The sequence below is a fragment of the Drosophila rhopaloa genome, unplaced genomic scaffold, assembly GCF_018152115.1.
Source record: "Drosophila rhopaloa isolate 14029-0021.01 unplaced genomic scaffold, ASM1815211v1 contig_115, whole genome shotgun sequence".
Taxonomy (NCBI): Eukaryota; Metazoa; Arthropoda; class Insecta; order Diptera; family Drosophilidae; genus Drosophila; species Drosophila rhopaloa.
The window spans coordinates 9950593-9974052 of NW_025334990.1; the positions used below are offsets into that span (position 1 = coordinate 9950593).

A 23460-nucleotide genomic window follows, 5' to 3' on the forward strand; every position below is an offset into this window, starting at 1 on the left:
ATTTAATGGCCCCAATTAAAATGATATTATAGCCAACTTTTTAGACATCAACAAAATAATAAAATCAAAGATCCATTTTTATTTTATCAGCCATTTTATTCCCTCTGATCGGATTAATTTCATCTGTATATTTACACTATTAATGCACACTGTCTCACTTAAAATCGTGAATAATTACCATAATACACGGAAATAGAATTATAATAATTGGATTGCAAAGGCTTTTTAGGGTTCATTTTAGGCTTAATACTATACAAATAAATATTATTACAAATATCTGCCGCTAGGCTCTTCCATGCTGATTTGCTAGTTGCGTTCTCTATGCAATTTCTCGGTCTCCGCTCGCAAGCCCTGTAAACATAATTTTAAATTTATCAAAATTCCATTCTAAGAAGTATGTTAAAATCAAGCTCACCTGAAAGGCTTCCTGAATTTTGTCTGTGATGAGCTTCCGCGCCGTGGGCTCCGGCACTTGACGCTTCTTCAGGTCCATCACAAAATCGTTGAGGTCCAGCGGCTGACCCACATTCACGGTGACCTTCTTCCCCCGCTGTATCACATAGGGCTCCACATTGGGCAGCAGGTCATCCATGCCCTGGTGCCACAAGGGCAGAATGATGGGGACCTTGGGCGACTCGTAGATGATCCTTCCAACGCCCCACTTTAGCCGCAGCTCCTCCTTCTCCATGTTAACCTTGCCTTCGGGAAACACGTGGATCCAGTGGCCCAGAGCTGCCTTCTCGATACACAGGTTGATGGCCTCCTGGTAGACACCGATGCCACGCACAACAGGTATGCACTTGCCTACAAATTTAAAGGGAATAATGTAATATTTTTAAAATACACAAATAATTTGGTTAATACAAACATTGAGTACCTAACTTAAGGCATAATTCTAAAGGAGATCTCAGAAAAATATGAGATCCTAGTTCATAATTTAAATGAATTGGTATATGTAGCAAGCCACAAATTAAATTCTTTTAAAGAGTTTACATTAACTGAGTTCCTATTAAAGACAAGACTCCCTGGTACTTAAATGCATTTTTAAACTTTATTCTTCTAACTTTTTAAATCGTGGTGCAACATAAGCTAATTACAAGCAGACTCACCAAACATGAAGAAGAGCGAGTGCCGCTTGTTGGTGAAGCAGATGTCGTGTGCGGCCATCGACCAGCGGATTTGGTAGGTGTTGCATACGATGCCGAGGGGCAGACAGCCCCACAGTCCCGGATCGTCGAAGCAGGAGTAGTGATTGGACACGGTCACCAGGGGAACGCCTTGCGGCCTTTTAGTAATCAGCTTGACCAGTCGTTCCTTGTTGTAGACGCGGGTTTTGTTCAGGAACACTGCAAGACGTAAATAGAGAGGCGAAAGATCAGCATTTGAATAATTGCGCAGAGGCACCAATTAACACGGCACACGTTTGACCTCGAAGAGCGTCGCGAGATCGCCAGCATCCGCACATCGTTTATCGATCGAGAGATTTGCATTGGTAGTCACGGTCAGGGGCACTAGTTCTCCGAGCGTTTCTCTTGGCCAAAAATAAACGTGCCAATGGGCCAGATATTGGGTAAGGTCGGCTCTGCCGGATAGATACTCACTCAGCACGATCTTGCTAAAGATTCCAACGGCGGAGATCACAAATTGGCTGGCCACATACCAGAATCGCGTGGGATTTCTTAGCCTTGGGAATATCCAGTCAATGTTGTAGGGCACCTCCACGCCGGTTGCCACATCCAGGGCGGGATCAGCGTTCCGGTCGGACATCGGGGGCGTCAGGGGGGGCGAGGGTGGTGTCGCTTGCGACTGAGGGGGCGACAGGTCCTTGAGCTTGCTGCTCCGCACGGTCTGCGTGGCGATATCCTTCCGATCCTGCTGGCTGGCCGAATACCGCTCATCGGCCACTGGCCGGGCCTCCGGAGCTTGGACGTAGTGCTGGGGATTTCAGATAAGGACGGAAATTAAATTACCGACGGACGCAAAGAACACACAGCAAATCCCGCTGCTAACCATTAATTGTCTTAATCTTATCGGGCCCAAGAATAGTTTCCTTTTGTGTTTGTGTCCGGCCAGATGCCTCTCTGGGTTACACATTTTGATTTATATTTAAATTCTTCCTTTGTCAAATTTAGGATAATCCAACCCCCACCCAGAAAAGCCGCCTTTGTGCCACAGGTTAGCAGCATGCGCTGTGGAAATCTGCAGCGGAAAACCGCATTTTCGCGCGAATATTGCAGCCAAAACTCACGTCGTCTGAGATCCAAGGCGACCTTCACTTAGTGCGCGAGATTTTACATTAGACACCTGAGAAACTTTCGCATCCGGACGGCGGGAACTTTCGAGCGTAACTGATTTTCGTCTTGACTGAAATCGCCAAATGCAACAAGCACAAATAGCAGAAATAGCACGCATAAAACGAGGGCGGTTGCCCCCAAACAAAGAGAGACAAAGAGAAAAGGCGCGAAAGGGAGGGCGCTAGAGGAGTGCGCAACAGTCAAGTGGTCGACAAGATTGTGAAACTATCTTTATCAGTTAGCAAAAGTGCTTAGCCAGGCGCTTCCGTGAATAATGAACACGTTGCTTTGACTTGACAAGATAAGCTTTTAAATATTGGCGCCAACCGTGGTGGGTTTAATTCAAGGTGCAAGATGGTGAGTTTCTATAAAGTTGTGAAAGTATCCTTATCAGTTACCTAATTAAGATTGTACAGCAAGATATTAGTTATATTAGTATTTTTATTGTCTACTAAAGTAAAGCACTATTTATAACCACAAAGAAAAAACCATTAACAGGAAATGCGTAAACTACAGTGCCCACTCAAAAGAATGAACAATTGTTCATTCATGAGTATATTGAAATAAAGTTTTTTTTTAGTATGTGGAAATACATATTTTAATATAACGGAATATTTCTTCAATTATTTCTTTCAGTTTATATCCAAAAAAAAATTTGTACCCTTTTTTGACCGTACAACTATTTCATTCTGTTCAAATCCATTTGAAATTGCGCGCCAACATTTGCGCGGGGACGTGGTGGGATTTGGAACGAGGTGAAAGACAAGAGAAAGCGATGGCCTGATTTTGTTTATATTTATTGTCTCTATTTATGGGGAACATTTAACGGTTAATTGGACTAATTATGCTCACCCGGGCCATTGCCTGGATCGGCGGTCTATATCCTTCGCTGAGGAGCCAATTAAGGTTCCGCATGGCGGATGCGGCGCCCACGTGCCCGGGACGCCTTAAACTGGAACACACGACCATTAACATGACGAAAACTTAATTGCTTTAAGAGTACGATATGTGAGCAGTTAGCGGGCCTTTACGCGCTTTACATAACCGACTGTTGTAGGCCAAAAAGAATATTATACACTTTGCAATTTTGGACGCGCACTGCTTGCTTCACCCAACCGCCGCTTCTTCACCTCAGCTGCAAAATCATGGGCGTACGGGCAGAGGGCGCCGGATCCGCTTGGCGCATGTCTGAAGGGGGTCGTCTTGTCTTGTTTGGGGAGGCGGTGAAAGTGCTCAAGGCCAAAAGAATCTGAAGAAACTAGAAATTTGGAGGAAAACAAGTTTGAAACAGCTGTTCGGCGTAGCCATTCACCTCGAACTGAAAATACGCATTTTGCAGCACTGCTTAAGCTAGACGTTTACCAATACTTGCTTTCTGGATATTTTGGTATGGTTTTGTGGTTTTGTAATCCCCTCTTAAATATCAATAAAAAGTGTGGTTTTTCAGGGATTGTAGTGCCAATATGTCTCGCAGTGCCCGTCCTCTCACCTCCGCCCGTGTCTTTCACAAAATCAAGGAGCTAAGCACACCGCAAACCAGCGCGGCATATGTGATCAACCGGAATCCCAGGAATCTGGAGAGATTACGCATTGCCTACAAGCCGGGTGGCTATCATCTGGAGAAACCCGGTCGATCCTACTGGCACACCCTGGAGATCAATACCAGCGGTCGGTATGTCAGCGCCGATGTCAAGCACTTCGAAAATGGAACAATTCTAAGTGCCAGCACCTCGGAATGGGCCATAAAACAGCAGCTCTACAAGACCAATGATACTTCGGCATTTGTTAACCTCGGAAGAGTGCTGGCACATCGTTGCCTGCAGTCGGGGATCACAGAAATGACATGCAATGTGGATGCTGTGCCTGGGAGCAAGCTGGAGAAGCTGCTCCAAACCCTCCAGGATAATGGTGTCTCCTTCAAGGAGCCCGCCCGCCTGGCCAACTCACAGCCTTGGGATGCCAAGCGCCACGAAAAGCCCTGGGAGATATCCGAGGAATCCTTAGAACCCACAGCACCACCACCAAAATCGGTTAAATAACCCAGAAAAACCTTGTTTAGTTTTCGTTTCGTTTAGAATAAACGTTGATTATTATTGCTAATTACAACGAATCATAGTGATTTATTCGTATTTGGCTTTGATGTCCTTCCAGAGTTTCTGCAAGCGAGTGAAAAATTCAATATTTGACCAGGAAACTCATCTTACATAAGCGGTTGATACTTACGCCTTTGTTGACGGTATCGAAGATCGTGTTCGATGTGACATCGATGGCGCGCTCGAAGAAGAAGGCCGACGCGATGATGGCCACGGCGTAGGTGGAGGTGCGCTTGAACAGAGTGTTGTAGATGACCTTCATGTTGGCGAGATTTTCGTTTTGAACTTCTGATTTTCCTCAGGCAAACTTTTTCCACACGCCAAATTTACAGCTGATTTCTAAGGTTGACAAGCAGTGTCGGAAAACGTTAAAAGGGTGACAGATAAGGGTGACCATAAATAACTTTAAATTGAAATTACTATGTCCGGATGGTATTTTTGACCGTTATCGACGTGGTCACACTGGTGGAATGTCGACGGAGCAAAAACAAACGATTTGTGAAAATGCCAAATTACCTAGCAATTTAGCGTAATTGGGGAATCTGTTCGTGGACCATGGACATAGCCACCATCGAGCTGAGCGTGGAGGCTCTGATTGGCTCGCTACTGGCCCTGGGTGTCCTGTTCGTCTTCTGTCGCAGTCTGCTGTCCGAGGACTTCGTTAGCACTTTTAAAACACGTCACAGTTGGAAATCAATAAAAGTCATCGAGCAGGTGAGTTGATTCACTTGTTGAGACTCCCTTACACTTATTTATGACATGTCCCTATATCTTACAGGCCTGCTTCTGCAACGTCTGCGAGATCCTGCTGACTCCCTCCGCAGGACTCTTCTGCGACTGCTGCGGCCTGTGCACCCATGCCACGCCCCTCTGTCAGCGGAGGGCGGACAGGGAGTACCGCTGCAAGGACAAATGGTTGCGCAACGAGTCCTCCGTGCGGCACTTGTGGGTCCACGGCAATCTGCCCATGGGCGTCCATTGCGCGGACTGCGGCGAGGAGGTGGATCACCATGTCAGCACCGATCCGGGATTGTACGGATGGCGGTGTGCCTGGTGCCAGCGGTGCTATCACAATGACTGCTACTCGCGCGTCGACTCCAAGAGCACCTGCGACTTTGGCGAGTTTAAGGACATGATCTTCCCGCCCTACAGCTTCGTGGCCGCTCGGACCAGGGATTCGATGCGCCTGCATTTGGCGAGCATCACGCCGCCGGACATTGAGAACTGGGAACCGCTGATTGTGATTGCCAACACCAAGTCGGGCAGCAGTACGGGCGCCAATGTGCTGTCCCTGCTGCGTGGCTACCTGCACCCGCTGCAGGTGATGGAACTGGGCTCACGCGGTCCACAGGATGCCCTGCAGTGGGCCGCCAAGGCCAGTCCTCGCCCGTGTCGCATACTAGTGGCTGGCGGCGATGGCACCATCGGTTGGGTGCTCAATACAATCTACGCGTTGAACATCAAACCCCAGCCGTCGGTGGCCATCATGCCCCTGGGCACCGGCAACGATTTGTCGCGAGTTCTGGGCTGGGGAGCGGAGCCACCCTCGGTCCTCGATCCTGTGGAGATCCTCAGGAGTATTCGGCGTGCCCGCTCCGTGAATCTCGACCGATACGACCTGCAGATAGAGAAGCTGCACTACCGACTGCCCATCCAGAGGCATCCTACAAAGACGATTCACGTGTACAACTATTTCAGTGTGGGTGTGGACGCGTTCATCACCTACAACTTCCACAAAACGCGTGAATCTCGGTTCTATCTGCTCAGCAGTCGGATATTCAATAAGGTGAGATACGAGATAGCTTATCTCACCTTACTCATAAACTACCCCCATCTTTACAGCTTCTGTACTTCACCTTTGGAACGCAGCAGGTGATGCAACCTGGCTGCGAACACCTCGAGCAGAAGCTGACCCTGTACCTGGACAACAAACCAGTGCAACTGCCTGAACTTCAGGCCCTGGTGTTCCTAAATATCGACTCCTGGGGAGCGGGATGCAAACTGTGCGAGCTAAGCAACTCCAATGGCGAGGTGCGCATCGTGAACTCCATCTCTGATGGCATGATGGAGGTGTTTGGCATTGTCTCCTCCTTTCACATTGCCCAGTTGCAGTGCAATATAAGCAAACCAGTGCGAATTGGCCAAGCCAAGCAATTAAGGGTACGTCTACTTGCATTCCGACCAAAATCCTTTTAATCATCGATCTCTTCCAGCTACAAATCAAAGAGACGGTGCCCATGCAGGCGGATGGAGAGCCCTGGATGCAGGGTCCGGCGGATATACGTTTGGCATCTCGAAGCCAGGCCCGCGTCCTCAAATCGGTTGCAACCTGAACTTCTTAGCTAATCCCCCAATTAACCCCTTATGTGCCAGTCCCATAATCTCAAAGTACTTAACCCGGAACCTCAGTCTATACTTAATCGAATTTGGTAAGCTATGGCATTTTAAGACCTCCCATAGTGGAAACCCAAAACTAGTCGAAAAATACATTAAATGGTATCTGAAAGAAAATCCACTTTTATTTAGATTCAATAATCAATTGAAATATAATTAAATGTTCGACTGGTGTTACATGCTGCCCCGCATGGGGCATGCACAACATTTGGGTCAGTAGAGTGTATCGAAAGGCGGGTAAACAACAAAATCAGGAGTTCAGCAACAGCTGGAGCCCGCTCTAGAGCATGGTCAGCTCCATGATGGCGTTGACTATGTCGTTGCTGTTGTTCTTCAAAGCCTTAATGGCCTTGGCCCTCGTCGTGTTGGCCTGTGTGATGACCAGCTCAATGTCCTTCTCGTCGACGCCGGTGTCGTCCACATCCTCTTCGTCCTCCTCGGCAATCGGGGCCACAGATGTGGTGGCGCCCACGCTGTCGGCAGCGCTAGCAGCCTCCGGGGCCTTGAACTTCTCGGCGGCGGCCACCTGAGCCTGCTGCGACAGATCCTCGATCTTGGCCTCGCCGAACACGATGTAGGTGTCGCTGTGAGGGTTCTTGTATACATCGGGGTTGTTGATCACGAACAGGATGTTCTTCGACTTCCTGATCGTCACCCGGTTGACGCCCTGGATCTGCTTGAGGCCCAGCTTCAGCATGATCTTCCTGGCCTTCTTCTCGCCGCGCGACTGCTTGGCCTTGGACACCAGGTCGATGGGCAGACCGGTGGCACCGCCTCCCAGCTGTGTGGTGGCTGCTCCAGCCTCCTCCAGAGCGGGCATACCGCCATCCGACTCGCTATCGCTGCCGTCGTCCTCGACGCGCACATCCTCGGGTTTCGCCTCCGCGGAGGTGGAGGGTGCAGCCTCGTTCTTGATTTCGGTCAGTTCAGGCATCTTTGTCTGCGAAAGGAACAAGTGGACAACAATTGGTTAGGCAATTTGTTCGCAACTCGTGTTAATTAAGCTTGGAAAAATCATCTGGCGCCGGTTCAAAAGGGCGGCGAAATATCTCAGGTGGGGGTCGTTTTCATTGATTTTTCAAGTTCAATTCTACCCCACTTATTGGACGTTTCAGTCAGCAATACCTGTATCCCCAGGTAGATTTTACTCTTAAATATGATATTTCACACAGCCCAGCCCAGAAATTCAAGGGTATTTTTATTAAAATTAATTTAAGTAAAACAACGCGGAGTACACACACTCACCGGAAACGAAGAAAAGAAATATGGCGGTGCAAAGTGTGACCGGCACTAACCATCGATTATTGGCCGGGACTATCGATATTTTCTGTCAGTGGTAACGTATTTTAATTATTGTTGATCTTCTGGCAACGCCGGTTGCTTAAATACGTTAAATTTAATTTAATACCATTAACCCATGTTTTATTAGAGTATAAACAATAAACCTAAACTAAAATTTAACTAAGTGCGTAGAGCTTTTCAGTCTTTATTATAAATTTAGAGAAGGACGGCGTTTTTTAATCTCACAGGGAAATTATGTTTAGATGTAATATTAAAAAACTTATTTTTGGCCGATTTTTAGCAATATGATATGAAAAATTCCAAAATCTGGATATCCGGCAAAAACCAACTTTTATTTCTGTTTTTTGATCAAAACCCTGAGAAATAATAATCAAATGTTGGAATGTCATACCTCGCTGAATTCGTTGTAAAATTTCCAATCGAGTGGCTATCACAGCTCAAAATTTTCATTTTGGTCGATTTTTCGCAAAAATAGATGATGTAACCCCTGATCAAAAATGCCGAAAACCGGAGATCCGAAAAAAATCCACTTTTATTTCGGTTTTTTGATCAAAACCCTGGGAAATAATGGTCACATGTTGGAATGGCATACCTTGCTGAATTTGTTATAAAATTTCCAATCGATTGACAGCTCAAATTTCATTTTGGTCGGTTTTTCGCCAAAATTGACAACCCCCTATGAAAAATGCTGAAATCCGGAGATCCGAAAAAATCAACTTCTTTCTCGGTTTTTTGATCAAAACCCTGGGAAATAATCGTCACATGTTGGAATGGCATACCTTGCTGAATTCGTTATAAAATTTTCAATCGATTGGCATTCACAGCTAAAAAATTTCATTTTGGTCGATTTTTCGCAAAAATAGATGATGTAACCCCTTATCAAAAATGCCGAAAACCGGAGATCCGGAAAAATCAACTTTTATTTCTGTTTTTTGATCAAAACCCTTGGAAGAAATGGTTTGCTGTTGGAATGTCATACCTCGTTGAATTCGTTGTAAAATTTCCAATCGAGTGGCATTCACAGCTCAAAATTTTCATTTTGGTCGATTTTTCGCAAAAATAGATGATGTAACCCCTTATCAAAAATGCCGAAAACCGGAGATCCGGAAAAATCAACTTTTTTCTCGGTTTTTTGATCAAAACCCTGGGAAATAATGGTCACATGTTGGAATGGCATACCTTGCTGAATTCGTTATAAAATTTCCAATCGAGTGGCATTTACAGCTAAAAAATTCAATTTGGCCGTTATAAAAATTGCAATATCCGGAGGGTCCGGAAAAATCAACTTTTATTTTGGTTTTTTGATCAAAACCATGGGAAAAAATTGTCACATATTAGAATGCCATATCTCGTTGATTTCGTTATAAAATTTCCAATCGGGTCGTTCACAGCTCAAAAATTTCATTTTGACCGGTTTTTCGCCAAAAAAGACAATGTAACCCCCTATGAAAAATGCTGAAATCCGGAGATCCGGGAAAAATAAACTTTTTTCTCGATTTTTTGATCAAAACCCTGGAAAAAATGGTCAGATGTTGGAATGCCATACATCATTGAATTCGTTATAAAATTTCCAACCGTGTTCACAAAAAAAAATGTTTTTCATTTTTCGGTTTTTTGATCAAAACCATGGGAAATAATGGTCAAATGTTCCAATCGATTGGCATTCACAGTTAAAAAATTTCGTTTTAGTCGATTTTTCGCCAATAAACATGAACCCTTATGAAAAATTCAAAAATAGGTCATAAATAAAATTTTTCCCCATACACCTGGAATCAATAGTTTTGGTCCTAAGAAAATTTTAAAACTGAATAAAATATCTATATCTCCAGCGAAATTGCGTTTTAATAAATCAACTTCTAAGTCCAGAATAAAATGTCAAGGGCAAAAGTATTTGCTTATCCATTATCTCATATTTTTGAATAGTAAATTTGGCTGAATGAATGCACTAGTTTCACAATAAACTGTCTAACGAAACCAACTCTCACCACTTCAAGATGTCGATCTTCAGATTGCTAGTGCTTTCAACAAATGCTTCTAGAAGAGAAGTGCTTCTAAACGCGCAGACGCCTGGAGGAGTATTCAGTTAATTGGACTTGCCTGATAAGGCGAGTGCCACAGCACTTGTTCCATTATTTCATTTATAAATTTAACAAAGACAGTCGACTTTGTTGGTTAAATGCACTGAGAAAAAAAAACATATCTCATTTTATATAACTGATATTTATAAAATGATTTTTTGTTGATAATAAGTCAATTTAACCTTTTTAAATTTTTATCGAATTTTTTGGAAAAAAGGTACTATTAAATTCTTTCACAAGTTTGGAACACCGAGAAGGTAGCATTTCTGACCCTATAAAGTTAATATATTCTTAGGCTGGCGAAAAGATAAAAAATAAATTAGCAGAACATATTTGTTTTTATTATTGTTAAAAAAATTTTAATTTAAAAAATTTCCAAACTTACTATTTGTAATTATAATTTGTTATTGGTTCCAAAAATATTAAAAATTTGTACTTGTGGTACTAATAGGTATACAACAAATACCTGGTACCCATAATCGGTGCACCACATATTTTATATGTAATAAAAAGATTTCTTTCTGTGTAGTGTGCTCTGGTTACCCATGCATCCGTTGGATGACAAAGTCCAGCGCTTACTTTGTGGTAGGTTGGATGGGCGATTAGATCGGAGGAGACACACGCCAGATGACTGATCGGAACTCCCTATCGGCATTAGGTAATGCCACAGTGGAGTGGCCACTCCGGCAGCTAATAAAAACCCTGGCTGGGATCCGTCACCTCACAGTGAACACTGCACACCACAAGCAGTAACATGAAACTAACCATCCTCCTGATTGCCCTGGTGGCCATGGCAGCGGCCAAATCCGCTCCTGGTCGCATGGCTGCGCGGTACCACAATTTCAGGATCTATCAGCTTACCATTGAAACGAACTGGCAGATGGAGGAGCTTAAGAAGATTCACGAGCACATCTCTGTAAGTAGATATTACAATGATCCTCTAAGTAATTATCAATCCTAACCGCGATCCCTTTTTAAGGTGCACTTCCTCAACGAGCTGGGTGCTCCCGGACATAAATACAATGTTATTGTGGGACCTCTGTTCCACCGAGTTTTCGAGAAGACCATGAACCTCCTGGAGATCGTTCACAAAGTGATTGTGGAGGATCTGCAGAAGTGAGTTATTGATTTGAAAAAGCAAAAAGCTTGAGTTATGAAAACCGTTCTCCATTTAGATTGATTGATGACTCCTCTGTTGGAGATGATTCCAAAATGGAATGGGAAACATACCATACCCTGGATACCATTTACGATTGGGTTGATCAGGAGTGTGCCGCCCACGATTTCCTGGAGTGCAAAGTGATTGGAAAGTCGTTCGAGGGACGCGATATTAAGAGCGTGAAATTGTCGAAGCGTGAGGGCAACAAGGCCATCTTCCTGGAGGGCAACATCCATGCCATGGAGTGGATCTCGTCGGCCACCGTCACCTTCCTGCTGAACCAGCTGATCAACTCCGAGGATCCGGAAATGCAGCGTCTGAGCGAGGAGTACGATTGGATTGTGGTGCCCATGGTGAATCCCGATGGCTTTGTCTACACCCACGAAGTGGAGCGTTTGTGGCGCAAGAACCGTCGTCCCAATGGACACAGGAACGAGACCGGAGATTGCTTTGGTATCGACATGAACAGGAACTTCGACTACCACTGGGGAGGTGCTGGCTGGAACATCGACGAGCCCTGCGATCACTGGTTCGGTGGTGCTGAGCCCAACACTGAAATTGAGATCGTATCCCTGCAGAACTTTGTCAGCTCCTTCGAGGATGGTTACATTCGCTCGTACATGGCCTACCACGCCTATGGACAGTATGTCCTGCTGCCCTATGGACACTCCAACACCGAGTTCCCTCCCAACTACGAGCAGATGAAGCGAATTGCCGCCGCCTTCTCAGATGCCGCTGCTGATGTCTATGGTTCCGCTTTCACCTACGGTGCTAGTGGTCTGCTCAACTGTGAGTTTTCTGGGAATATGCATAAGGATAAGTAACCTTTACTAACAGAGTTCATATACCCCACACAGATGTCGTCTCTGGAGCTGCCAAGGATTGGGCTTATGGCGTGAAGAACATCCCCTTCACCTGCACCGTGGAGCTGCGCGACAAGGGCACCTTCGGATTCTTCCTGCCCTCCAACCAAATCACCGAGGTGGGCCTCGAGGTCACCGCCGGGCTGAAGGCCCTGGTCAACAAGGCACAGGAAGAGGGTATTTTCGATTAAATGCTTGTTCTGTATGCGTTTTAAAGCACGTGCTGTGAATAATAAATATATACATTTATATTTATTCATTTGAACATTCAAAAAAGCTGAAAAGGAACTAGTTTTATCTTTTGGTGCATTTCAAAATTAATTGGTGGTATGAAAACAAGGGCCAAGTTTAAACTTTTTGGAGAATTTTTAAGAAAACCATGAGCTTTGTAAAATTTGTATACTTTCTGTTTTTTATTCAAATTAAATAAATACTTTATTTTCGCCCAAAGATTGTTTTATTCATTTTTAAATAAAGTACAAATAAAAATAATGTATCTATTAAAAAGTTATTTTTGGTCAAAGAACAAAACAGCACAAATTTTTAATTAAACTTGCATACAAATTAGATTTATTTAAGAGATATTAATTTTTAAGCATTTTGGTAGTTCAATTAAAAATTATTTCTTTTTTCCATTAAAAGTTTCAGATTAATAATAACCCGAATTAAATTAAAGGTCCTTCGAGCTGTTAAAATTTATTTAAATTCAATTAACCGGCATTTTATTATTGTCAATTATGCAGTTGCCAAAAGCTAAATTCTATTTGAATAATATTGAGGTGGAAAAGTTAATTTTGCATGAGTGGTTTTTTGTTTGACACAAACAAGCTCAAAAGGAAGTTATAATTCAATTGATTTTACTCTATCAGAACTTTTTACAAGATTCCCACGACCGAAATTAAATTAAAGAGCCCTAGATTGTTTTGGCAAACGGCACCCAAGGAGCCATTCTCAGAAGTGAGAAGGTAAAGTGGGTGGCTTTGCCGAAATTACTGCATTATGTTATAGGCAAATTATACCACGTTGCTGCAGTATCAATAAATATTTATTCCATCGCCTCCTGCGGCTGTTGCTTTTGTGGGAGTCCGGCAATTTGCACTGCGGATAGTTGGTCATGGGAGGAGGACGAAGTAGTTACGGGTTCCGGATTCCGGATTCCGGATACCGGAGGAAGGGTAAACTTTGCGGCACGCAGCAAAACTTTGCCCAAATGCAGCGGATTCTCTTCGAAATGGGCGACCAAAGCCGTAGCCGTTGCTGAAGCCAAAGCCATCAACACCAACCGGGCCAACATAAAATTCCTACTACAAAGTGGTTATTTTGTTTGAAGTAATCCGCAAGAAGTCGTTAAAACTGTCGTTGCCATTGCTACTAGATTGATGATGGTTTCACGTGTCGGCCGCAGAGAACTGCGACCTGCCAGGATGCTCTGCTCCTGCTACTCATCCTGCTTATGCTCCTCCTCCTGCTCCTCCTCCAGCTCCTCCTCCTGCTCCTCCTCCTGCCCCTCCTCCAACTCCTCCCCCTTTTCCCTTCCTTTTTGGCCCTCCAGATTGCAGCACTCGAAGATGCAGTTGAGGGGAAACTGATGCAATGTCTGCAGCTGACGAAACGGGTCTCAATAGCTTTTCCTGCAATGCTTTGACATGGAAATGCTAAAAAGTTCCCTGGGAGACGACGATGCCTTCCTGAAAAGCCTTTGACACCTGATATGAAAAGGATCTCGAAATCAAATATGCCTGGCAAATAAAATGCCAAAGCTGCTGGCGTAGTCATGAGGAATTCGCTTGCTGAACCTTAGCCATTTTCAATTAACTTTGTCTGTGGGGGAAACTCGCCTCCGCCTTTGCTTTTGCCTTTTCCCGCACCCGGAAAAACTCGACCTTTTATTGCTTTACACATTTTTGCGTCACGTGGCAAGTGGCAAAGGTTATAGGACTCATAAAAGGGCCAACTCATTATGCAAATGTTTTGTTATACGAGCAGCCCCAGGCAAATACCATAAATCGGTAGTGTTATGTTTATATGATCCAATTCAAATAATATCTTTTCCGATAATTACGAAGCTCAGCATTCAACTCAGCCCTCAGCAAATTAGTGTTGATGTTTCAAACTTGGCGTGCTCAACTTATATCACAATCGTAATTACAAATGTCAGTGCGGAACAGGGAAAACTCAATCAATGCGGCCCATTGTGAGTCAATACTGTCCATAAATACGCTTCAGATTAGATTTAATTGCTGCCTCAAATGTAATCGAGAATTGTGTAATTGCCGGCATTACTGAACAAGTGCGAAAAGTCAACTTGAAGTGTGTGTTTATGCTGGTCATTTAAGAGGCTTTAAACTTTGAAAATTAGTTGAACTACTTCTAACTGTTGCATTAGGGGTACTTACAAATTATGCTACAGAATCTGAGAAAGCAATTAAAGCAGTTTTTAAAATTTGTTTTTATTTTTTATAGTTTTAAATATTTGTGTAATATAAAAAAATGTTAATTTTGATAAACAAAAGTTACTCAAAACAATTTAGCCTTTATTACCCTTTTTTTTGCAAGAAGATCGAAAATTACAGCATTTTTATATTTTAAGAGTTTTGGCGTTTGCCCAATAAATGTTTACACTGTTATTATACATTCTACTGTACATTTCATATATGTTTTATGGTCCTTTAAATATTAATCATATAAGTAAATTTTGATAAAACGTTTTTATTGATTTCTTTCTCTGAGTAGAAACAAAATAAAGTTTGGCAAATCGAAAAGTGGAGCCAAGCAATTTAATGTGTCATTTAATGTTTGCCGAGAACTCCTGTCCGAATTGTGTCGCAAATTCAGTAATTGTCCTGCGGCCCAACCCGAACCCAGTACATAAGCTCCTTTCGGCCAGCCCAAATGTTGTACATAATTAAACGATTGTCCCGACAGAAAGCAGGACAGATGCGAAAAAAGGCAGTCAGGTGAAAGGGGCGGGGTGGGGATGATTCGGTGGGGGTGTGCCAAACCGCAGACAAATAGCCCCTGGCATAGGGGGTTGGCTGGGAGGGGGGGTAGTGTGGATCAGGGGGGTGTGCAGTCAGTTAGCACACACAAAACAAAACAAAACGAACCAGAAGAGAACAAAACCAAAAGCAGAGGAGGAGCACACGCAAACTGAAAGTTGCTTGTCATTGAACCATGAACTGGTCACCAGCCATCATTCACTCACTCTCACAGTCACTCACTCTGCCAGTCACTCACTCAGTCATTCATTCACTTTGGGAATAAGGGGAACCCCCAGCTGGGTCAGTGGGTGGATGGGATGATGGGTCGATGGGTGGGAGAAAAAAACAAGCGTCACGTGTTTGCGAATCGCGCGTATTTGCTTATGCAAAAGGCCAGACCGAAAGGACCAGAATTCACTGAATGGGGGCGGAGAAAAACCGTGGAGATGCAAAAGGACCAAGCGAAAATGTTTGATTTACACTCAGATAAAAGCAACCTTTCCGCTGAAAAGATTAGTAAAACATGTGTACATATGTCGCTTGTAATTCGTTTTTTTTGTTTAATGAGAAATGCTTTTGCAACTATTAAGCTTTATTTTTTTTAGAAATATTTATTTCGAAACTTTCTTAAAAAGTATAATTTGAATTGTTCTTTTATAAAGGCTAAGTAGATATCACATAGTCAAAATGTATCCTATCTTGTGGATCGTTACACTCTAAGTTAAACATGTTTCTATTGTGATAATTCTGATAACAACAATTTCGAGACAATTCCAAAAAATTTAGAATGAAAAACATACTAAACATATCTTACATAAGTCACCCAATTAATGATCGATTTATAAACAAATTTTCCCAGTGCATTCATCAAACACAGGTCAACCAAACAAGATGCACTTTAAAAATGAGCATGTACCCAATACTTAAATATTTATTCAGGGATTTTGTGGGGAGCGGTTTCTTCTTCTTCTTATCCTACTAAAATTTAATTAGCTTACAAACAAAACTAGCAGAGAGAACAAGACGAATGTTTTGCAGCTTTTCCATGATTAATGTCGAATTAATGGCACTAATTGATCTACATTGATTGATTGATTGACGGCCGGCGGGCATGAAAATAACAGGGCAAAAACCATAAACCCATATGGTCACCGTGTAGTCCTTAATTAGTTTACTCTGAACTCGAGCTTATCCGCTTATCTAAATTACACTGGGTCACATTATGCACATTATGCTGAATGCAAATACTCGAGAAAAGTAGAGAGAGAAGTAGAGTGCAACAGAGATGGCGAATGCGACACCATTTACCGCTAGCCAAGCTATTATTAAAAGAGCATTTATATAATGGACTCAACGGACTTTTGCCAGTTTGCTTTGGACTTCTCTTCCTTCGAATGCACTTTAAAAAATTTCAGGATTTAGGTAAGCTCATTAACAGCTTAGTACGAAAAAAAATATGAGAAGTTATCATACTTTTTGAACATTAACAAAAATTGAGCCTTAAAAAGGAGTTTTGAAAATTACCCGAAAAAGGTAGAAAATATTTATGTTAAATTTTGGGTATACCTTATTAAGTAACTATTTAAAAAGGCTGTTTTTAAGTTACTCATTACTATAAATAGCAATAGGTAAAATAACAGAATAATAAAGTATTTGATATTTTCAAAAGTAAAATTTTCTGTTTTATATTTGCCTTGAAAAATAAGTATAACATTTCTTTTATTTAGATTGAAACTATTCCAAGCTATTTCTCTGCGTGCATGCCTGCAGTGTCTGCGTCAGTTTTGCATGGAAGTTGGCCCAGTATTTGCGACCCCTTTCGGATTGGTCACGCATTGCTCCGCTGCGGAGAGGAAATAACGCCCGGCAGCTGCTGTTTTTACTGCCCCTGAGACTCCGTAGGAGTCCTGTTGCCTGCTGACTGCTCACTGCCGCCTGTTTCGAAGGTTCCCGGCCACTGCACACGGGGCGTATGAGTTATATTTATTTTATCTCGTGTATGTTTGAGTTTCGCATTAAAATGCGCTCGCTGGAGCATAAAATGTTGGCTGTTTTTATTAAAATCGACATCATTAATGCGGGAATTATACGAGCAGCAAAAACAGAATGGGGTGTACCCGACTCCTGGCAACATTTAATCATCATCCACATGGTTGAGCTTTAAGTGTAACCATAAACTTTTGTTTTGAAACCGGATCGGATCCACTGCCGCTGACCAACTGGCCGCTTATCGAAGGCACACTTCAAACAAATGGCACACCAACTGCCATTGTCCTGCTGCTCCTGCTGTCGGTCCTGGCACCGATATCGATACCGCAGACCATCCATCGACCACCGACTGTTGACCATTGACCACACACAAGGCGGCTGGCCTGCTCCGTCATCCGCCTGCTGGTATGTTTAATAGTTGGCCACAAGTGTGACCCGGCAATTTATGAATATGATTTCGGGGGAATGAAGGGGGAAGCTCAAGGGGGGGAGCTACATGGGCCCCTCAATTAATTGCCAGCCTGACCACCGAAATTGATGGCAGTTTTGCTGAAGTTGCCCGACTTTTGGCGAGTGCCCCACCAAACGGCGACAAATGTCAGTTGGCAGAAGGAATTGAATTTCCGCCGGGGCCCAATGAACTTTGGGTACACTTTGTGTAATTGTTTGGGGGCGGGCTGGCATGCAAATGTCGACATGCCAAAAGTTCAAAATTGCAGCTCAAATTACGGCCATCGACAGGTAAACGACTTTGCCAAAGTTAACAAGGCACTAAACTCTAGCTTATTTTTACGGTTTTCGTTTAAAAGAATATAGAAACGGCGATGAGAAAAATATTTGGATAAGCTGTGTCACAAATTGTTTGGCTGTAGTAGTTATTCTGGTTAACTTTCTACCCACAACGCCTTCATTTCTAAATATTTTAGGCTATGAAAAGTGATTTAAGGATCAACAGAAGATGTAAATCTTTATATTTTGTTTACATATATTTATTTATACATTAATCATGTCTTTGAGCTTGTAAAGTTTTAATACACTACTTTGTGGCCCAAGGTAATACAAATAATCTCAGTATTAATTAATAAAACGTAATGCTGATTTTACAATACAATAATAGAGATTTTATGACTACAATTTTATTTAATTTATATTTCTTGCTTGGATAGCAAAGCAACAGTTGATGAAGCATATATTGTTTTCTTATTTGCTTTGCAACATTACGATTGCAGCTGCAATCTGTCAGGATCCCGGGATCAGGATCAACCCCAAAAGGCAATATATCAAATTGTTTGGCAGCCAGCCCCGACGATCATCACCAGCAGGTGCAGGGCTCCCCTTTTGGTTCTCCGGGCCATCAAACAGATTGGAACACGCATTTGCAGCATGTTTCGTGCCACGAAAGCTGCAATTAAGTTTTGTTAATTTTAATGAAGCCACCAGGCGCATCTGCTTGCACCGACTAAAAGGGGGACTTTTGTACGGATTCAAGCAAGTCCAAAGCAATGCTTCAGGGAGCAGCTGCTCCTCGTTTGGTTAGGGGTTGCTCCTTTTGGTCCTGGTTACGCGATCTGCCACTCCTGGGTCCGCTTTTTTCATCCATTTTAATTAAGCACCCGTTGGTGGAGTCCGCGATAGGAATCGGATCTGCAACCTGAAACTCTAGCAGGAAAAAATACAAATTGGAAAGCAGATGAAAGTATTTGTATGGCAGATGGTTACTCATAAATAGGGGTGATTATCACATAAAAATCGTTTAAAACTGTTGAATCAGTCAGAGACAATAAACAACGTTTTTTATAGAAGTTGAACACTGAGTATTAACTTTTTTTATATTGGAAGGGATTATACAAAAAACCAAATGAAATATAAAAGCATTAAAAGTTTTGCTTACCTTCTTTGCCAACTTTATATTGGTAAATTAAATTTTTGATGAACTTGTGGTCTGGTCTATTTTAATTGAGATTTAATAAAGAATGCCATCGATTGACGAAGGTTAACTACATTATTTAACAATTCATTTGACAGAAAATAGTTAAAATTAGTTACAAGTTGCTTTACGGAAGAAACACATATTATTTTAAAGATAGGAAATGAAATAATTTATTACAGAAATCCTTCAAATTTATATTACATCAAAGACTGGTGTATCAAGGCAAGATCAGAAAAGTTAATGCCACCAAAATTCACTTACACATTTAGCTTGCAAGCCCCACAAGTATTTTCATTTCCATTTTCAATTTCAAATTAATTCTATTATCCAGTCATCGTCAAATCGAAAATTGAATAACAAGCTCTTTAAATTTGATGAGAATAACTTGCACATTATATTGATTTTATTTCGTAACAATTTTATGGACCTCACGAGGAGCTGTTGGGCAAGATTCCTTAGCAACAAAAGGGGGGCGGCGTGCCCAGAGGAAAATGGCTGAGAAGGGGAAAGGAAAGCCAAACAAGAAATTGACTGTACTCAAAGCTAGACCAGCAGAGTTTACACTGTCTGTGTGTTTGCTGTGTGCGTAACCCCCACCACCCCCTAAACCCCCACCCGCCTAGAAGAATCCCCCTGGAAAAACATGACAAGTCAAGTCCTTTTGGCACCCCAATAAAATTCCCGCTTGGCCGTTTTTTTGCTTAACGAAGTGGAACTTTTTGCGTGTGGCCAGCAATAAAAAACGGAAAGAAAACAACGAAAATAAAGTATGAAAAAAAAGTATAAATATAATAAGCGAAAAATGAAAGACCGCTTTAAATTGCTGGCTGGGCGGATGGAATGGCATTAACCAACGCAGGATGGCCGACTAATTGAGCCAATCCCGATGAGGCCGCCGGCTAAATAGCGATTTACACTGTCCACTTCGACCATAATTCAGTCGTTTGTCTCAAACCCTTTTTTTTTGTCCGCCCACCACCCACCTCCAACTGCCACGCCCTGCTTGTCCTGGCTGTCAACATTTAAATTGCGGTTGCCAAAACAAATGAGGATGCGGGAAATCAGGGATGGCAGGCGGAGGACTCGATTCATTTCGGATGCAACATTTTAAATGATTCCGTGGCTGCCACCGCATGCAATTTGCCGCCTGCTGCCGCATTCAAGGACGTCAAAAGGGGCGGCCAAAACGGAGGGGGCGGCGGCTTTGAAAGGTGTGTGCGGCAATCCTGGAAATGAACAACAGAGACTGCCGTTCAGTGTCCGCACTTTTCACATGGCTCCTGTTCATATTTCATTCGCAATGACGCTGACAGGACAATGCGGTCCTGCATGTCCTGGCTGCCGGCTAGCCCCCTCCGTCATCCTACCAATCCAGCATCCTTTGCCTGCTCAGCAGTGCGTGTGGGTGGACGGTTGGGCGTTTTTTGTTGGGGCTGTGTCAGTGATGACGAAGGTACTCTTTAAAAAGGGTATTAATGTAAGGTAACAAAGGTACTATGGTATGTGTTCTAATTTGTTTAACTTCTTTAGTGCAATATTTCAAAGAGGATGCCTTTCGAAAGTAATGACTCCACGATTAAAGGTTAATTAGGGATATAATTTAAAAAGATCAACACATATAGTCTTCTATAAATTTAGTGCTACTCTTGAAAATCTAGTGCCTAATAGATACTAATTATAACCTAAAATCTTTTATTATTTTCTGAATAGGTCAGTTAATAGATTTATAATTATAAAGGTACACAGTTTAGAATTCTTTATTTGTTATTTAATTAAACCACAACTTCTCTAACCCGAAACACTATTTGCTGTATATAAAAGTTTAGATATTAAGAACTTAGAGAGATAGGTTTATTTATAAGTCAAATTATACTCCAATTGACTCGTAAATTTTCAAAATTTTGAGTTCTTTATGCATTTTATTCAAATTTAAAATTACATTTATTTGAACTTTATAATTTAAAGTAATTACTTATACCTTAGTATTAAAAGTATATATACTATTTTAAAATGTAAAGTCTAGTTCTTCTAATGATCTACTTTAAAAAAAATTCTAAACCCATTTTTGATCCCACGACAATTTATTAAGTACTCAAAAAAGGGTTGTTTTTCCCATCTCTATTTGGTAAACAATGTGCAATATGCCACCTTGCGTACACTGATTTCAACTGATGAAGTTGGCGTTGCATGTGCGGTCGTTCCTCACCCCTTGCGAACACTTCCCCTCCCTGCGTCCTCACCTCACGCATAAATCAAAAGTTCAGTGTCAACAAAAAGTGATTTCTGTGTCAATTCCCGTTCTCCCTTTGTTTTTACCACGCAATATTTTCCTTACAATTTTTCATAATTAAAAATAAATAAAAATCAAGACACTTGACAGTGAGCTCCGGATGGATGGATGGATGGATGGACGGTTGCTTGGCTATATGGATGGATGGAAGGCTGGATGGATGTGCAGAATCCTTGCCGGGCCCTTAAGCCATTGAAATAAATACAGGAAATATGCAGAAACGAAATGAATGCAAACCAAAGGAGCAGAACAAGCACAAAGGGGAATGTCAGGGAAAAAAAAGGGGGGGTAAGCATATGTTTTATTTGCAAACGGAAACAAGATGCTCAGACCGACTGAACCAACCTGGCAGCTGACTGCCGGGAATCCAGAGTCGGTAGTCGACAGTCGAGAGTCGGGAGTCGTTATCCTCATCGGCCGCATTTCTTTTTAGCAAAATCGAACGGATATGAGGGGAGGAAACCTCAAACAAACACACACAATTCGCTCTGATCCTGGCATTTGTTTCCTCCGCTTCCTGCGGTAGTCGGCAGCAGGTGATATGTATAACGATTTCCGGCTTATGATTTGACTTTCAATTGATGGTCGGCCGGGACGGGGGTTATCTGGTTACCTGGTTGTCCCCACGGCAAGCGGCAATGGTGGGTATTAACCAGGGTATCCTCATTATCCCAGCGGCTTAGTGGCTCTCGAATGACTGTAATGATATACCCCAGGACCCGGAGCCCAAGACTGCGATTGGGGGTAATAAGAAAAGTTTAACTTTATGATTTCTTGCTTAGCGGAACACAACGAGGCGTATACTCGATGTGGGCCTGTCGTCTGCCGTGAGGTGGGTGGCACAATAAAAGCGTAAAGTGACAACAAAGCGGCAAACAACAAAATAAATAAATCACAAACAAAAAGCAGAACCAGCAGCACCGTTCCAAAATAGCACACGAAGGCAGAAAACAATAAGAGCAAGATAAATTGCACAGGAAGAAATTTGTTATCATATAAGTATCTACATATCTTCCTGAGACTTTAACTGTGTTTAATAGACTAGTATTAAACTAACCCATTATTAAAATAGTATATATGTACATATTAATACACAAACGAATACTTGTCTTTTTATTCTACCTTTTAAGTAAACATTGGATAAATAAAACACAAAATATAAAATCAAATTGGTAAGTCATTTAAATAATGTAATGAATTCTTACTATGATTTTAAGTCTCAATAAGGCATAACATTCAGAAAGCTTTTTGTACATTACTAATCAATTAAAAAATAAGTTATATTCAAGTAGATATTTTTAAAATATTTATATAACTTTCTTGAGCAATTGCCGTGACACTTATTTCAGTGTACCAGTCACCCGAAAACAAGCTGGAAAAGAAGGCACAAAAAGAACAGAGCGAAACAAAGCTGAGCGAAACTTTTCTTTCGTCCTTAGCTGCTTTTTGTTCTTTGGCACGCAATTCATATTTCCTTGTCCCAAAGAAAATGTTTCATATGCCCACCCGGGGAAAGAGGAGCAGGAGGAGGAGCAAAAGAAGGAGGATTCGAAGTGGGTGGACTCCAAGGAGCAGGACTAAGTGGAGCGACCAGTTGACACAATGCAGCAACAAGGTGGGTGGGCAAACAACAACGGAAACTTTTGTCATCCTTAGGCCAACTTCGGCTCCTTCCTCTGGACTCGCTTCTCATTTTCGAGAGCCTGCCCCTTTACTTCAGTCGGCGACTTTTATTGTTCGAGGAGCGGTAAATGCTCCATCATTTTGCGCTCTGTATGTTTTCTTGTTTTCTGGTGTCGTTGCACGCTGAAATATTTGCGACCGGTCGCCGTGCCATTGTTAATTTATAATGACGCTCCCAAAAAGGTTCTAAATACGTGCATGACCCCACTGTCTGCCGGTCATTAGGGGCATTCCTGCAGCGAATCACCTCCAGCAATGGAATGCCCCTCCCCCCCCTCCCGGGCAATCGTCATGAGAAACGAAAGTTTGCATAAATTCCCCAAAAAATTTACGAGCTGTAAGCTAGCAAAGTTTTAGCCATCTACCAGCTTTTACTTGTTCTTCTATTCTCCCCTTTTTTTTGT

The 23460-nt window shown here is 42.4% G+C and overlaps 6 protein-coding genes across 7 annotated transcripts; 3 read left to right on the forward strand and 3 right to left on the reverse strand.

Annotated features, from left to right (window-relative positions):
* Positions 1-71: 71 nt before the first annotated feature.
* Positions 72-3597, reverse strand: LOC108049460 (tafazzin). 2 transcript variants are annotated; one of them, XM_017130637.2, is made up of 5 exons: positions 3147-3597; positions 1602-1935; positions 1110-1346; positions 416-804; positions 72-351 (listed from the first exon to the last, which is right to left on the reverse strand). In XM_017130637.2, exons 1-5 carry the CDS (start codon positions 3267-3269, stop codon positions 307-309), a joined length of 1128 nt encoding a protein of 375 aa, XP_016986126.1. In that variant the 5' UTR covers positions 3270-3597; the 3' UTR covers positions 72-306. The 2 variants fall into 2 exon arrangements, with proteins under 2 accessions (XP_016986126.1, XP_016986128.1); XM_017130639.2 differs by lacking the exon at positions 3147-3597 and adding an exon at positions 2249-2369.
* Positions 3598-3602: 5 nt separating this feature from the next.
* On the forward strand, positions 3603-4394 carry LOC108049462 (39S ribosomal protein L18, mitochondrial). Its single transcript, XM_017130641.2, has 2 exons — positions 3603-3681; positions 3742-4394. Exon 2 carries the CDS (start codon positions 3758-3760, stop codon positions 4331-4333), a length of 576 nt encoding a protein of 191 aa, XP_016986130.1. The 5' UTR covers positions 3603-3681; positions 3742-3757; the 3' UTR covers positions 4334-4394.
* LOC108049463 (cytochrome b-c1 complex subunit 9) lies at positions 4349-4738 on the reverse strand. Its single transcript, XM_017130642.2, has 2 exons — positions 4518-4738; positions 4349-4450 (listed from the first exon to the last, which is right to left on the reverse strand). Exons 1-2 carry the CDS (start codon positions 4647-4649, stop codon positions 4415-4417), a joined length of 168 nt encoding a protein of 55 aa, XP_016986131.1. The 5' UTR covers positions 4650-4738; the 3' UTR covers positions 4349-4414.
* A 93-nt stretch (positions 4739-4831) lies between these two features.
* On the forward strand, positions 4832-6898 carry LOC108049458 (diacylglycerol kinase epsilon). The gene is made up of 4 exons (XM_017130635.1): positions 4832-5101; positions 5166-6173; positions 6230-6547; positions 6601-6898. Exons 1-4 carry the CDS (start codon positions 4943-4945, stop codon positions 6718-6720), a joined length of 1605 nt encoding a protein of 534 aa, XP_016986124.1. The 5' UTR covers positions 4832-4942; the 3' UTR covers positions 6721-6898.
* LOC108049461 (nascent polypeptide-associated complex subunit alpha) lies at positions 6882-7925 on the reverse strand. Its single transcript, XM_017130640.2, has 2 exons — positions 7907-7925; positions 6882-7721 (listed from the first exon to the last, which is right to left on the reverse strand). Exon 2 carries the CDS (start codon positions 7713-7715, stop codon positions 7062-7064), a length of 654 nt encoding a protein of 217 aa, XP_016986129.1. The 5' UTR covers positions 7716-7721; positions 7907-7925; the 3' UTR covers positions 6882-7061.
* A 2975-nt stretch (positions 7926-10900) lies between these two features.
* On the forward strand, positions 10901-12467 carry LOC108049443 (zinc carboxypeptidase). Its single transcript, XM_017130619.1, has 4 exons — positions 10901-11077; positions 11141-11277; positions 11337-12109; positions 12178-12467. Exons 1-4 carry the CDS (start codon positions 10916-10918, stop codon positions 12372-12374), a joined length of 1269 nt encoding a protein of 422 aa, XP_016986108.1. The 5' UTR covers positions 10901-10915; the 3' UTR covers positions 12375-12467.
* Positions 12468-23460: the final 10993 nt, after the last annotated feature.